We start from the raw sequence: 14,955 nt of genomic DNA on the forward strand, positions 1-14,955 counted from the left end.
TTAAAGTACCTGTAAGAGAGAGAGAGAGTGAAGCAACATTGAGGCGAAGAGCAAGGGAAGAAAGATTGTCAATTAAAGGAGGAAAGTTAATAAGACTTAATGCCTTTGATTCCACCCTATCTAACAGTTGGACAGAAGAAAAGCCATCCCAAATATGAGCAGTACTCAAAGCTAGGACGAATTAATCCCTTATATACTGGAAGTAACTGCTCAGGAGTGAAGTAGCTATGGCATCTGTACAGCATTCCCAACTTTCGGGAGGCAGCTTTAGCAATGTTGAGGATGTGTGGCTTCCATGACCTATTAGAGCAGGGGTTCTCAACCAGGGGGGAATTCAGGTTTTCAGGGGGGGGGGAACTGATTCGGGAGCAAGAGATATGTTCGATGAGAAATCAATCACAGAATTTTGGCCCTTGATGTGCGATTCCTACCCAAAAATGGCAGAAAGAGCTATCCGTGCATTGCTTCCGTTTGTGTCGACATATCTTTGTGAGTCAGGCTTTTCAACTCTGTTGCAAATTAAAACGAAGCAACGTAGTAGATTAGAGGTAGAAAATGACCTGCGTTGTGCCCTTTCAAGCACTCCTCCGCGTATCCCAGAATTGGCGAAGAAAAAACAATCACAGGTTTCTCATTGACTGTAATCTTCATCTGAATAAAATTAATTCAAATTTACAATATCCTGGTATTCTATTGAACTTTTTGTTTATTGCATTATGCTTCAGTTTGGTCTGTTAAGTAATTCATTATAAATAAAAAAAAAACTATTTTACTTTTATTCAAGTTTTATAAATCCATCAACATTTTCAATTGGCATTTAATTTGTAAAACTCCACTATAAAAATAATCCATGTAAAATTGTAAATGTATATGTACTAATATGGAAAAAATAAAGGATTTTCAGTATTATATTCATATTATTTGGAATGCACTTTTTGAGGCAGACAATCTTGGAAAGGAGGGGGGATTGACATTCTGACATATGGTGAAAGGGGTGCATGGGGCAAACAAGGTTGAGAACCACTGTATTAGAGGAAATGGTGAGGCCCAGCATATCTATTTTAGAATTTGGCAGAATGACAGCGTCCTGAAATGTAATTGGTGGGAGATCTTCTAATTTAGAAAGTTTAAATGGTAAATACTGAGTTTTATTACTATTGAATTTAACCAAGTTTCTACCTCTCCATTCGGATGTGCTGCACATCCGGCTGACTCACATTTCTGCTACAGAGCCTTAAAATAGATACTGTAATGTGCACATGGTCATCACTAATATATTTATAATGTACCATACAAAGTCAAAATTAGACTTTGGTACCATACATGTAATACTTCCTAACGTATGCGCATTTAATATATTTTCTGTATATGCAAGTAAATCACTGTAGGTGCGCGTGATCTAGGTATATGCTGATAACCACAAGGAAAGAAGAAAACACGAAGTTCCCAAGCGCTTTCGTGTAATTCACATACATACATACATACGCACATACATGTTAACCTTATATACAAATATATCATGTATACACATTGAGAAACAATGAATGTCGTAAAACAGAAAATCATATCTTGAGCAGCCTTAAAGTCAGTGAGTAGATGCTAACAAAATGTGACGAGCATTGTGTCAGGCAGGGTGGGGGAAGCTTGGGAAGAACGATCGTTAAAGGAAAAGAGAAATATAAGAGGAAGGACATATATGCAGCTGGGAAACAGCCATGGAAGAAAAGCGAAAGAGGTGGATGGATATTAGAGAGATGAACTACAAGGAAAGAAAGACGGTAAGAGGGAGAAAATCGAAGAGTTATAGGGGGAAAAGCAAGAGAAAAGAAGATATGAGGGGAAAGGAGGAATAGATATAAGGTAAGGTGAATGGGCAAAAAGAGAAAGTGATACAAAAAGATATGTAAGAGGGAGAGAGAAATGCCAGGGGTATGTGTTGGAAAGAGAGAGAGAGAGAGAGAGGGGGGGGGGTGAGGTGCTGAATAAATTCATATACTGTACAGTACTGTATATTACGGAGAACACCGGCAGTTCACGGCTGAGCTTCAAATGCGCGATGGACATTGAATTCAAATCCAAATATGGAATTACTCACATAACTGACCGTAAAGTAATGTTTGGCACATAAATGAGTGAAAATTTGCGCGCCTTTATTCGTGTTTGCTGTGTGAATATAGTTATATAAATAGAGTACATATTTGAACAGGCGTACCTGCATGTAACGCATGTTTCAACGCTTAAATAATGATTCTGTAAGTAGAAATTGACTGATTTTGCTAACAAAGATAAGTGAGATAAGTGGTTGTAGTTCCGTACACTGAATATACAGATGTATTGATTTCTTTGTGAATACACATTCATGTGCTTCAGTGCGTTTATTTATGTATGTGATATGTGTATATTGTGAACTGCGACTTGGACGTACACTCATAATACTCAAATGTTTGACATGAATGTTACCTATTGCCTCTTTAAGAGAAACAAAGGAATGATTACTGTAGTTATATATACTTATAACCGTATCTTAAATGTGAGAGGAACATATTTATCTTATTCCAAATCGATATACAGTATATTGATAAACAATGGGAGATAAACACAAGCTTAGATACTATTGGACAACATTCCATCAAGTTGCCCAAAATGAATTATAGACGACAATAATTGCTACTGATCAATCTCAATGACGAACAATTAGAATTCAATATTATACACGAGTAGTAAAGTCTATGTGAAAACCGTAGCGAACTAATGTTGAACCTATTTATAAAGCCAAATTTCGCCGTGTTGTTTAGCTTGTAATTTTTAGTCTTTCGACCGTCCGCGGCCCGGCAGCTGTCGTCTGCTCTGTTTACACCCGTTTTCTGTGGAGAGCATATAGCTTTACAAAGATTGTTTTAGAGGTTTTGTTTTTATTTACAAAAAAGATTTCTCTTTAATTATATTTAAAAGACAATAAATTATGTTTTTCTGATATATCTTTTACATTTTTTATTTAAAATGTTGCAACAATATAACTAAATGTTCCAACAATGTGAAGATGTGGTGGAGGGTCCGCGGCGCCACCAAGCGACGCAGTAGCTTGTCTGCAGTGCGAAGAGACCGTTAGAGACGTGCGCGACTCAGTTTCAAAATGGCGTTTAACGGTGACGGTCCCTTTAACAAGCGTATGCGCACAGATGGTGAATCTGTGGGGCAAAAGGTAAGCAGTGGCGCTGTTTAATGTGGATAAGTTAGTGTGGGTGCGCCAGTGAAGTGCTTTTAAGGCGATGTTCTCGGCGACCGGAGAGTGTGGCGACAGCGGCCGTTGTTAGTGAAGATAGTTTGTGGCGGACTAGTCCCGCCCCGTGGCTTTATGAGGCTCGCCCAGCTCCCTAGATCTCCCTGTTTTGTGAGTGTTATGGGCCGAGGAGGAAGAATAGCTGTACCAGTGAATGTGGGACTCCCCGCACCAGCAGAACCACGTGGGAACAAAGTGTGGGGGTGAGCGGCGTGGTAGTGGCGGCGTCGGCCTAGCAAGCCCCGCGCGCCCACCACATCTCTCCACCATTCTCACAATTATCCAAATAAATAAATAAAAAACACATTCCCCACGGTCTTCCACCACAGTATTAATTAAATTGACACTGAACAGTACCATACGGCCTCAATGTGCTTTCACACGCTAGGCTCATTTGCTCCCATTGTTCCTAGAACTAGACTCGTTTAACACTGATCTCCCACTAAAAAAGCTGACCTTGGGGTAGCCACATCCTGTAACGGGGTTCTATCACACCGCTCATTTTAACGCTACAGTAACACCCAAAAATAACAATTCCTACCCCAAAGTTTAATCACCCTTGCATGCACTGGGAAAAAGTAACTTCCCCATGTCAGTTGTAATCCCCCCCCCTTTCCTCATGCCTTCGTGTGCGCCACCATGACAGCGTGAGTCATGCCGGTAGGGCCTCCCTGGTCAGGACATTATCATGAGGGTGTTCACACCGCCTCGCCAACTCACACATCCCCTTTCCCGCGCACGCTCCACTACGCACCATTGTCAAGATTCGTTAGTGTTAAGATCAGATAGATGAAGCATTAAAACATTACAAATAGCGCGGCGTAGCGCGCGACAGATATAATGACTTGTACATCCTGTTAGGCGGGGACCAGCATTATTCATGGCTGATTCCAGCTACGCCTAGCCATCCCCTACAATATATTAGCATTACACAGGATGCAAGGCCACATAACACGCACATATCACGTTGGTTCAGTACTTATTACAGTGCCTCGCCACGCTCACAGTCTGCTTTACATGAATCAAAGTTTACAAACTTGTTGAAGGGTCTCTGAAGGTTTTGCTTTCCAAACTGACGCAGACAGGAGGTGTATATAAGTGTTCACATCTTCAATATTCTTTGTTCACTAGGAAAGGTCGAAGACCACCAGCCACACACCAGACAAGTTGGGATATTTATTATTATTTTTCTAAATTTAATTGTAAGAATGATGAACATACATACCTGGCTTTGTATGCTTAATTTGCATGTTTCAATTTAGTCTCTTCTCACTAGATTCCCTTCATATTAGAGCTATATCAGGGATATGTACTGAAAGGTATATACATAATCTTTTTTCATATTTTAACCTTGTATAACAGAAACACGCCAACAGTTACTGTCTGGACACTACAGTGCAACAAGCGGACCCATCGGGGCACAGCATAGGGACACCCACACTTGCTCACCACGTCCATGTTTTTTATATATATTTACATGTTACAAAAAATTTTCTCGTGTACATGACTAACCAATGTCTCAGCACACCCAGATGTCCCTCACTACCCTCACCTATATCACCCAGAACCTGCTGTATCCTCATACACCCACATCCGCACCACGTCTACACCTGGCTGGTTTTCGTGCAGCCGTGACGGGACCACAGTTCTCTGCTTGTCACCTGTTGTTAACCAGCATTTTTTGAAGCTGAACGTATATGTATACCTAAACAGGCAGATTGTGTTTCCATCACTGGTTGAAGTATTTTTTCAGGAAGATAGCTCTTACCCTCTACTTGCAGGAACACTTGTTCAGAGATACTGATCAGATCATATCATTCCTGAGGTGTACAGACACCTGTAGGAACACGACTTCAGCACTCCACAACCCGTTAACCTACCCTTACTCATCCCGCCATCACCCTCGGATGCCCATCCACCTTCCCGTGACATAACCCTTTACTATCCAGTTGGGCAGCCTTGTGAGGCAAGTAGCCCTTGTTCCCTAACACGCTACCCGCTTGTTCCCCCGACGCCAGTTGTCAGGCTACGGGAAGGTAGGTGACAATTTTATGCTGTTCTTTCTTGCTATGGTGCTGGCTCTTCCTCTCCCTACACAGTGGGTAGGGAGAGGACGTCTGCCACTCAACAACGACCTAGACAATGCCCAACATGACCTGCCAGGAAGTTTGTGAAAGCTGTCCTGGTTTGCAAAATGTGAAGATTAGCTTGTAATAGTTTAATTAGCAATAACTTTTGGTAAATGTCAAGAACAAGGGCACTGCCAAATTTGCAGCTTTTGTGATTTTGTTTATGGAACATATTTTTCATGTGTATATTTCTAGTGTACTGATCTGATTTTGGAACTGATAAATAAACATTGTTTTCACCAATGTGGGTCAATGCCTCTCCAGTACTTGTTTTGGCAAACTTAAATAAATTATCACCTAACTCAGGATTTAGCAGGAACAAATGTAATTTTGACTTTAGTACTGTACTCAGTGGTATGTTGCTTCCAAAACAAACTGCTGTATATAGTTCATTGATGGTTTGTTTTAGTTTGCCGAAGGACAGCGGTGATGGCCTACTTTCGGCAAACCTCTTGAGAGACTAGAGTAGAAAAATTGTTCTTTCAGAGACATGGAAACTAAGTACTGTGCTTGTACTGGACATTCAGATCATAATATTCTTTAAACAAAAATCACTTGAGTCCTGTGGTGCCCATATTTTATCAGATTTCAAAGTTCTTAGCCTTTTTGTGATTCACATATGCAGAAATTTGTAGATCATGTCAGTCAACTCCACACCATCTCGAGTTTATTCTTTCTCTCTGTTAATTTAATAAATTAATTGATCTTGCTGTGTTTGATGGTAATGATAGTTTGAAGTACGGTATGTTGCTAATGTTAAAGAGTATTAGCATGTGAGGCTTTATGCTCAACATGACAATAATCCCCTTTACAGTTGGGTTGATTATATATTTAGGAATTATGTCCTGGTAATCAGTTTTAAAAAAGGATCTTTGCAGGTCTGTTTCAGTGGTTGTGAAGTACAACCAGTCTTGTAAATCACTTGTTTGTTCATTTAGATATATACAGGTATTACCATGCAAGGAAAGTTATGTATTGCTTCATACATTTGCATTGTAGGAAATTGTATTCTCAATATTTCAGTCATTACATCAATATGACTGGTTATTTTATTAGCACTCCTTTAACTGGAAGTGTTTTTGATTGGTGAGTGTCTTGATATCTAGGCCACTTGGTAGGGTAGTTTCCGTATTGTTTTGCTCTGTGAATGTAGTACAGTACAGTATTTTCAACTTTCCTTACCCATCTGAGTACGGTATTGTATAATATTTCATATACCCATGCAGGGGGTCCCCGAGTTATGAACGCCTGCCGATATGAATGGGGTTAAACTTGAAATTTATAGTATTTTATTTACCTAATGACTTATTTTCATTTACTGTATTTTGTCATTCTATTTCTTTTGGCTTAAATTTAGTGATTTTAGATGTATATAAGGACAGGCTATGATATAATGGGATTTTAAACATACAGGTAGTTCTGCTATAACGCGATAATTGTGTTCTTGTAAAATATCGTGTTATAGGAAATCGCGTAATAGAAATAACAGGGCTTATGGAGAAAATAGGGTTAGGTGCAGATTACTCGAAATCGAAAAAATTTAGTAGTTAGCCTAAGACAAAGGATAGCACAAGTCTAAATAAATGTTACATTCATATCTAATAATGAAATCATACAGTAAATGTAACACTTTACCTTGAAAAAATATGAATGTAACTTGATGGGGGAGAAGGGTGATTTTGAGGTTGATAACATCGAGCTTCTCTTCAAGTGTTATATCCTTTCTTTTACGATCATCACCGGGAATTCTATCACCAGAACGCTTCTTGGAATTATTCTTCTTTACCATATTCACAATTAATACCACAAAATTGGAGAAATAGTAAGCAAAAATCGCGTTATAGCAAACAAGCGTTCGCGTTATACAAATATCGTTCCTAATTCATAAATTGCGTTAGAGCAAATTCGCGTTATCAAAACACGCGTTATAGCAGAACTCACTGTAGTTCTGTAAGTACGGTATGCACATACAGTACACGTGTTCCGACTTGGGTACAAATCCAACTTAACGTCCTCAGGAACGGAACCCGTTCGTAACCCAGGGACCCCCTGTATAAGAAAATGGTGTCGTCCCACTTGGACAATTCTGACTTAGAGAATGATCAGGTTAGGTTATGTTAAATCTCATAAAACAGACAATTGTCCAAGTGGGATGTAATCAAGAAAACTACTACTGTATATGCTGGGATAGATTAGGAAGTCAATATTAAACCTTTTATAATTATCCCTGATTCCTTTTTTGCTCAGTGTCGTATTTGTAAGGCATCACATGCTTTAAAATAATGCATTGGTAAAATTTTTGGGTCAATTTATGGTAGTAGCCAGGTTTAGATTTGCCTTTATTTAAAAAAAGGTGTTTCCTATGGGTCTTGTGATTCGAATGAATCTGACCCTTGTTTCTGGTGCTAACCGCCCATTTTCGATTACAGTTCCCCCATGATAGGGATGAGGGAAAGGCCTAACCATAAAACCATAATATGAACGGGCCCTGCTTTTCCCATAATGCATCATTTTCCTCAGTTCATTGTTTGCCTATTGCCGAGAACAAAGCTCCTCGGGGATGTACAGGTATTTGTTTTAACAATACAGTACCTCTGTTATTTCTCGTCAGTGCAGAAAGTGTCATAGAAGAAACAATAAAACAATGGAATTCGAAACCTGGCAACTATCCTAAATTGATTTTTTTTTAATATTGAAGTATTTTGGTGTTTGGAGATAAATATATTTTTATACTCTAGTACAGTGGTCCCTCGGTTAATGAATACAATTCATTCCAGAAGGTCGTTTGTTAACCGAAACCCATTGTTTCAATGGGATTTTGGGTAATTGGTTCCAGCTCACCAAAAATTACATACAGGTAAAAATAAATGCAGTGAAGTACACTTACTTTGAGGCGTGTATGTAGAAGGCTTCTGGTTGATGATGATGAGAATTAGAAGTGGGGGTGGAGGAGAAGGGAGAAGAGAAGGAAGTGGGGGTGGAAGAGAATTCACCCATAAAATTTTAAGTTCACTAGGTGTAATTCAAGATTATTTTCTTTAAATCAACACTGCACTGCACTATATATTGTCAATATGTAAAATAAATTTCAGAATGACCAATAATTGTACTGTAAAAAGGTAAAAATAGTTTGTGTTCAAGAGTCTCAAGCAAGATGTAACCTCTACTGACCAGAGATACAAACTGATGCCTGTTTGGTGCACTATAAACTAATTTCCTGTAATTCAATTATGGTAAATAATTGTTAAAATGACAAAAAATTTAATACAAAACTTGGAAAATTATTAAATAGTACAACATTCTTGATATTTACTCAAATGGGAACGAATTTAAGCCCTAGAACCGATTCCTGTATTGGCGGACTAATATTCCAGTTGGTGAGCAAGCGAAAACATGTTGAGAGGAATTCGTAAGGAATTTGTTAACCGAATTTTTTTTTGTTAACCGAATTGAATATTTTTATGGAAGGTAATTCGTTAACTAAATTTTCGTTAACCGAGGGACCACTGTATAGAATTATATTTGCATGCATAATTTTTCGAAGGAATTACTGAAAAGAGGGTAATGAGACGTAACATTATACCAGTGAAACTGCAAGTACTGTACTGTATGCTGTGGCTATTGGGCTTGCTGTGTTTTAGTAAATATATAGGACTGTATTGTACAAAATCCATCTCTAAACTTGAGTTGATTTTAGTAGGAGTGAAACACAGTGATGTGTTTAAATTTAACATTACACTGGTTTGTTGTACATAATGTATGATAAAACATGGTTCAGGGGTGATTTTGGCTAAGATTGGATTTACTGACGTTCGTATTTCCGCCAGTATATATAGAAAGAATGAATATTTTGCTATTTGGGCTTTAGATATACATAGGTTAGGTTACCTTTCAACATTCATGGGTAGTCATTATTTTGGAGGTACTGTAATGTCGAAAGTTGAATTATTTTCCGTAAATACTCCTCCAAAAATTTGCCAAGTCGCTGCGTGTTGTCAGTTTACAACCAACCTGCTCGGTTCCAGCCTACTCTAATGTCCACTAAAAGTGTAAAATTACACCATGACTACAACAAAGTTGCCTTCATTGGTACCAGATAACAATAGGTACTTTCTGTTTAATATGTCCCCTGCCTGGAAAGATAGGTAAGGTTAGGGAGGGTTCTTTGGTTGGTTCTATATGTAGCAGGTTTGGGAGTTTAGATAATTTCTGGAATTAGTGGCACCAAAAAAAAAATGATTAGCCACGATCACTCCTGTTAAAATCATAGTTCAGTGATGGTTTTAGTCAAAGATTAACTGATTAGCTTTTTTTTTATGGGGATTAGCCCACCCGGGCACAGGTCACTGACCCACATCGGGGCCTGGGGGGCGAAAATGTAATAATAATATTATTAATAATAATAATAATAATAATAATAATAATAATAATTCATAGAAAATAAAATTATAATAAAAAAATACAAAATTGAAAATAAAACAAAATAAAAATTATAATACATTACAGTAATAATAACAAAGAACCATAAAGAAATACAAAAATAAAAAGTGAGAAATGTTATATGTAAAAAAAAATCAAAAGTGAGAAACATTATATGTATGTTGTGTTGTCAATAATAAGAGAAACAATTGAGACCAAGCAATTGTGTGTAAATGAGGCAGATAACCACAAGGAAACAAGAAGTTCCCAAGCGCTTTCTTGTAATTCACATCTTGTTTCCTTGTGGTTATCAGCATATACTTGGATCATGCGCACCTACAGTGATTTACTTGCATATACAGCTCCTCCCCGACTTACGACCGTCTCGGTCGTACCAAAATTTTGTCAAATTACGTATTTTCGAGTCCCAAACGCCAGTGATTGCGCTGTGTACTGACAAAATTTTCTTTTTTAATTCACTTTAAAATGGTTGGCAAGCTTAAAAGTGTGAGTTTTGTGGTGCTGAGAAGAAAAAGACACCCATTTTAGATTTTCTGTATTATTTACGCATTTGCGACTTAAGACCATTTCGACTTACGACCTGGATTAGGGTCCCTTACCCCGTCGTAAGTCGGGGAGCAGCTGTGTGTGTATAATTGTTTACAATATCTTTTGGGACTTTTTGGATAGAATTTGAGGAGCAGCATAATATTTGTATAAGGCATGTTAAAGATGACACTCCTGGAGAAAAATTGGGTTACTGTAGAACTTTTGCCAAAGGATGTTTAAAAAAATAATGTATAGTTTATTTTGGAACTACATACAGTTGTTAAAAATATAAGAGGCTGATTTTTAAGAGTGTGGGAATGAAATCCCCCTCCCCCCCATTTATCTTCTAGTGTACTCGAGTGCACTGTACAACTCGAAGTGTTCAGCAACATTTCTCTTATTTGCCCACATACTGTACTGGCACATATGAGCTGTGAATAATTCCATAATCATCCCTACAATGTTAAAGTATACTCAGATTGACTGCTGAAAGTTCTGGAGAAAATTTAATTATTAATCCATTGCTCATCAAATTGTTGAAGCAGTTTTGGAAAACTGGCTAGTCTTTGCTGGCAATCTATCATTGACTTATGACATTGCCCTTACACCTAATATTGTCCTTACACGCTGCCCTTTTGTCATCCTTATCACCCTTTGTCTCTTACTTGCCTCGTCAAATCATTAGGAGCTACTGTTGTTCAGTGATTTCATAGCTATCCAGTATTTCACTTGCTTCACTGTAGATTGAAACAGCTTTCAGTATACAACTCCACACCTAGAAGCATGAGTCATGAATACATGAATTACTGGTATCATCAGTTTAGATATACCCCAACTTAAAATCCAATCTAGATTCCTCTAGCAAATTTGTTGTTCACAGGATCTTGTAAGGACTGTATCTTTGTTTTCTTGCACACCTAACACGATTTTAGAATTTGCTGTAATTCTTCAATTTTTTAGTCGCTTTCCATTGAAATCATTAGTATTCATGAATATACAATACCATATGTTCAGTATTAGCGGCATATTTTAAGTTAAGCAACTTGTGTACACAAGTTGCTTAACTTAAAATATGCCTTTTAGGAGAATCCATCTCACGAGGCAATTGTATTGTACATTTATGGCCTCGGCACATTCAGTGAGTTGATAGACAAAATAATTCTGGCAGAAATGAGCTACTGGTCACTATTGAAGTATTTTTAGGTCAGTGGTTTGTTTTTGCTAAAATCATATTTTGCTATTTCACAAATTGCCAATCATAATTTGAAATGGATTCTGAGTGAGGAGTGTAGTAGTACTAGTAGTTTTGATCAAGAAGCATATGCAGCCAAAACTGAATTTTGCCCTGTACCAGAATTAGTGTCGGTACCTCTCTGTTCCCCTATTATAATTATTGTACTGTAAGTAGTTTATGAATTATTGGCCAAAATCATCAGAAAACTTGAACTTAGTACCTTGGCACATAAATTGTTTTACAGCTTCACAACTAGAATAACAGGATACAGTAATTACATTTAAGTGCAAAAATTTACTTTGGTGCATGTGTAAGCGTATTAAGTGCTTATATGCTGTAGTTAATAAATGTGTGTATTTTATGTACTGTACTGTATAGCATACAGTTTATATTATTTTTAAGTAGAAACCTTAAATGAAATATGTCATGTGACTTGAATTGTTACGACACCAATGTATCATACCGTTATTTGGACAATCAATCAATACTTTAGTGCTTTAACTTAGTCAAGTATCCAGTACAGGACTTAGCTGAGATGGTGTGGTGTTTACATGAGACATCACAACCACCCTGGAGCTTTTGTTAATGTTCAATACAGCATGAAATGGAGGTTTGGTGGCAGGGTTATAATATATTGTTTTGGAGATGACCTATATAATGTATACAGTATCTTATGTTACTAGTTCTTCAAAATTTTCACTGATAGGTACCTTGGCCAGAGCATCCAACTAACCTTGGAGATTATGTACTGTATGTGGTGGGTAGTTTCACTGTAATTAATCCCATCTTTGTAGTTGAATGTTTCTGTGACCATTCAAACTTGCATGTCTTATATTATAAGGGATGCATTTTTTAAGAAACCTTTTTGAGTTGGTGTGTCTAAAACCTACATGAAGTTCTTATTGGTAGTATAGTGGAGTACATTGAAGATTAAAAGTATGGTGCAGGTATTTATTACAAGTACTGTATATGAGATTAGTGATCGTGGCCAGGTAATTTTGTGTGAGTTTAGGCAACGTGTAATAAAAAGGAAGTCTTGGGCAAATATTATGGTGGTGTGGTCTTGTTCTTGGCATGTGGCAGCTCAGGGGATACTTTGCTTCATGGTCATGGGGTTGACCTTAGCTCCCAATTAACCCCAGCAGTGAATGCTGAATGGGTATCCAACTTTTCATCTGGGGAAGTGAAAGGGGTCAAGTGCAGAGCTAGGCATATTACCATTTGTGTATTGAAAGAAAAGCCTAGTCTTCAGTGTTCACAATCTGCACTGCTTCAAATGGGCTGTCAGGTCTTTGGGACGACCAATAGTCTTCACTTCTTGGGATTGTATTGTATCTTTTTTGTATTTATTTAGTACAGTAACTACTGTTTTCTGGTTTTCAGAGTATTTTGATAATGTAAATAAATAGAATTGCAAGATGTATTTGAAAAATATCATTCTAGGCAAGTGATAATAACTAGCTTATAGAAATTTTGAAGTGGCCTTCAGAAGGGGCTAGGAACTTTTACACAAGATCTTCCTCACTTACTTTAGCCTAGTTTTAAGTGGCCTTCGGTTCTTATCACTTCAGATTGTATCGGACTTATCTTTTGAGAAGTGTATGATCTTAATGCATGGTTATAACAATTCAAAAGTGACAGTTGGCTGGTTTAGGCTAGTATGACGTGTTATTGGTTCATCACATTGAGCTTGGTTTTTTTTATGTACTGTACAGTATTTTTTTTGTCATATTTTAATATTAATTATCACAAACTATATGGTTTGTTGTCTGGTTCAAGGTAGGTCATGGGAAATACCCTAAGCTGGTTCTTAATAGTCTGATGTGTTATCTCTGTCTGGTGCTTGTGAAAGTTATCACAAGCTTTCTGATGGTCATGAAGCCCCATGAAAATTTGTACTGCTTTGTGAAGAATGACTTATGAAGGATGGTTGACAACTTGATTTGAAATAAGATTATATATATATATATATATATATATATATATATATATATATATATATATATATATATATATATATATATATATATATATATATATATATATATATATATAAATAAATATAAAAAAACAGGTTTTTACTTGTCACTAAAGTCTCATGTGCAAGGATGGAATCCAAAATCACACTAATTCCATGACATTTTACAAAATGGCTACAATTTTAAATATGACTATTCCAGGTAGAGGAAGAGGAGATATAGTTGACCTTATCTTTGAATGCTGGTTGGTTTACTGTTGGAGGATGTATGTTGGTGTAATGAAAAGGAGCAGATATAAGATAATGCTGAAGAAAACTTTTTTGCTTTTTGAATATAAAGAAAGAAATTGCAACTTTTTTACTTTGGGTTTTCCTTAAATTTTAAGAATAATTACGGTCTCTGCATACTAACGCTATATTCATGTTCCTTTTCCTGTTGTGGCGATAACGTAAAATGACAAAATAACACCATAACCAACCTAAACTAGAATAATGTAAATCATCCTAGGAAAGATAGGTCAAGTTTGATTTTTTTCTGCAATAAATCAACATCACTGCAGGTATTTAATAGGTGTGAAATGTTACGGAGGTAAAATCATTGAGCTTGCAATCCCCAAAATTGCTGCAAATCGTGTTACTAATATGATAAGTATTGGTACTGGTAATGCAGGTTTTTAGTTTAACTGAAGCATTAATGTCTTAGATGTGTTTTGTCTGCATGTTTAGAAATAAGATGACAGGATTCCAGGTTGCTACCATTTTTTCGTGTTTATTTAAAAGAACGTTAATGTCTGTAATTTGTCTTGGCATTCCACTAATAAAGTCATGGCGGCATCTTGGTTAATGCCTGCATCAATAGAGATTCATGTTCGAGGCTAAAACATTGGAAACACCCAAGCGTGGATGTTGTAATTCCTCCACCGGTTTTTATACTCGACAAGGTAATAATTTTATTTATTTTTTATTAAAATTTCCTGGGGTTGCTACTTCTTATGAGTTAGTGTATTATCTTGTGAGGAGGTTTTACAATTGATTGGGCCAGAGATGTACCTTATTGATTGGCTTCTCCATTTGTGTAAAATTTGATAGCACAGGGGTGAGAGATGCAGTTACTTTTGGGAGGCCAGTAGTGGGACATATTCGGATGGGTTTTCACTGTAGAACGGTATTTTTTTACCTTTGTTGTATTGAGACTGGTTCGTGACAATTGTCTCGGCCAATGGGATTTGCAACTAAAACCTGATCAATTAAAGAGGGGGAGGGACTCAATTATAGTTTGGTTCCATAGTTAATTATGAAATAATAGGACCTGATTTCCTTACTATGGGTTCCATGTTATTAAACTGTTCTTTGAACACACACTGCT

The 14,955-nt window shown here is 37.1% G+C and overlaps 1 protein-coding gene across 9 annotated transcripts in view; it reads left to right on the plus strand.

Moving 5' to 3' along the window:
* The first annotated feature begins 3,053 nt into the window (after positions 1 to 3,053).
* The window catches only part of LOC121871042 (heterogeneous nuclear ribonucleoprotein L-like), a 278,283-nt gene continuing 266,381 nt past the window's right edge, over positions 3,054 to 14,955 (plus strand). For 4 of the 9 annotated variants that reach the window (XM_042373112.1, XM_042373114.1, XM_042373115.1 and 1 more), the window contains exon 1: positions 3,065 to 3,202. In XM_042373112.1, the coding sequence (XP_042229046.1) occupies positions 3,134 to 3,202 (69 nt within the window). In that variant the 5' untranslated portion in view covers positions 3,065 to 3,133. Of the gene's footprint in view, positions 3,203 to 5,065; positions 5,317 to 14,955 lie in introns of those variants that run through there. The other 5 variants (XM_042373113.1, XM_042373116.1, XM_042373120.1 and 2 more) reach the window with 3 other exon arrangements.

This window comes from Homarus americanus, unplaced genomic scaffold (genome assembly GCF_018991925.1).
Source record: "Homarus americanus isolate GMGI-L3 unplaced genomic scaffold, GMGI_Hamer_2.0 scaffold52512, whole genome shotgun sequence".
NCBI classification, from domain to species: Eukaryota; Metazoa; Arthropoda; class Malacostraca; order Decapoda; family Nephropidae; genus Homarus; species Homarus americanus.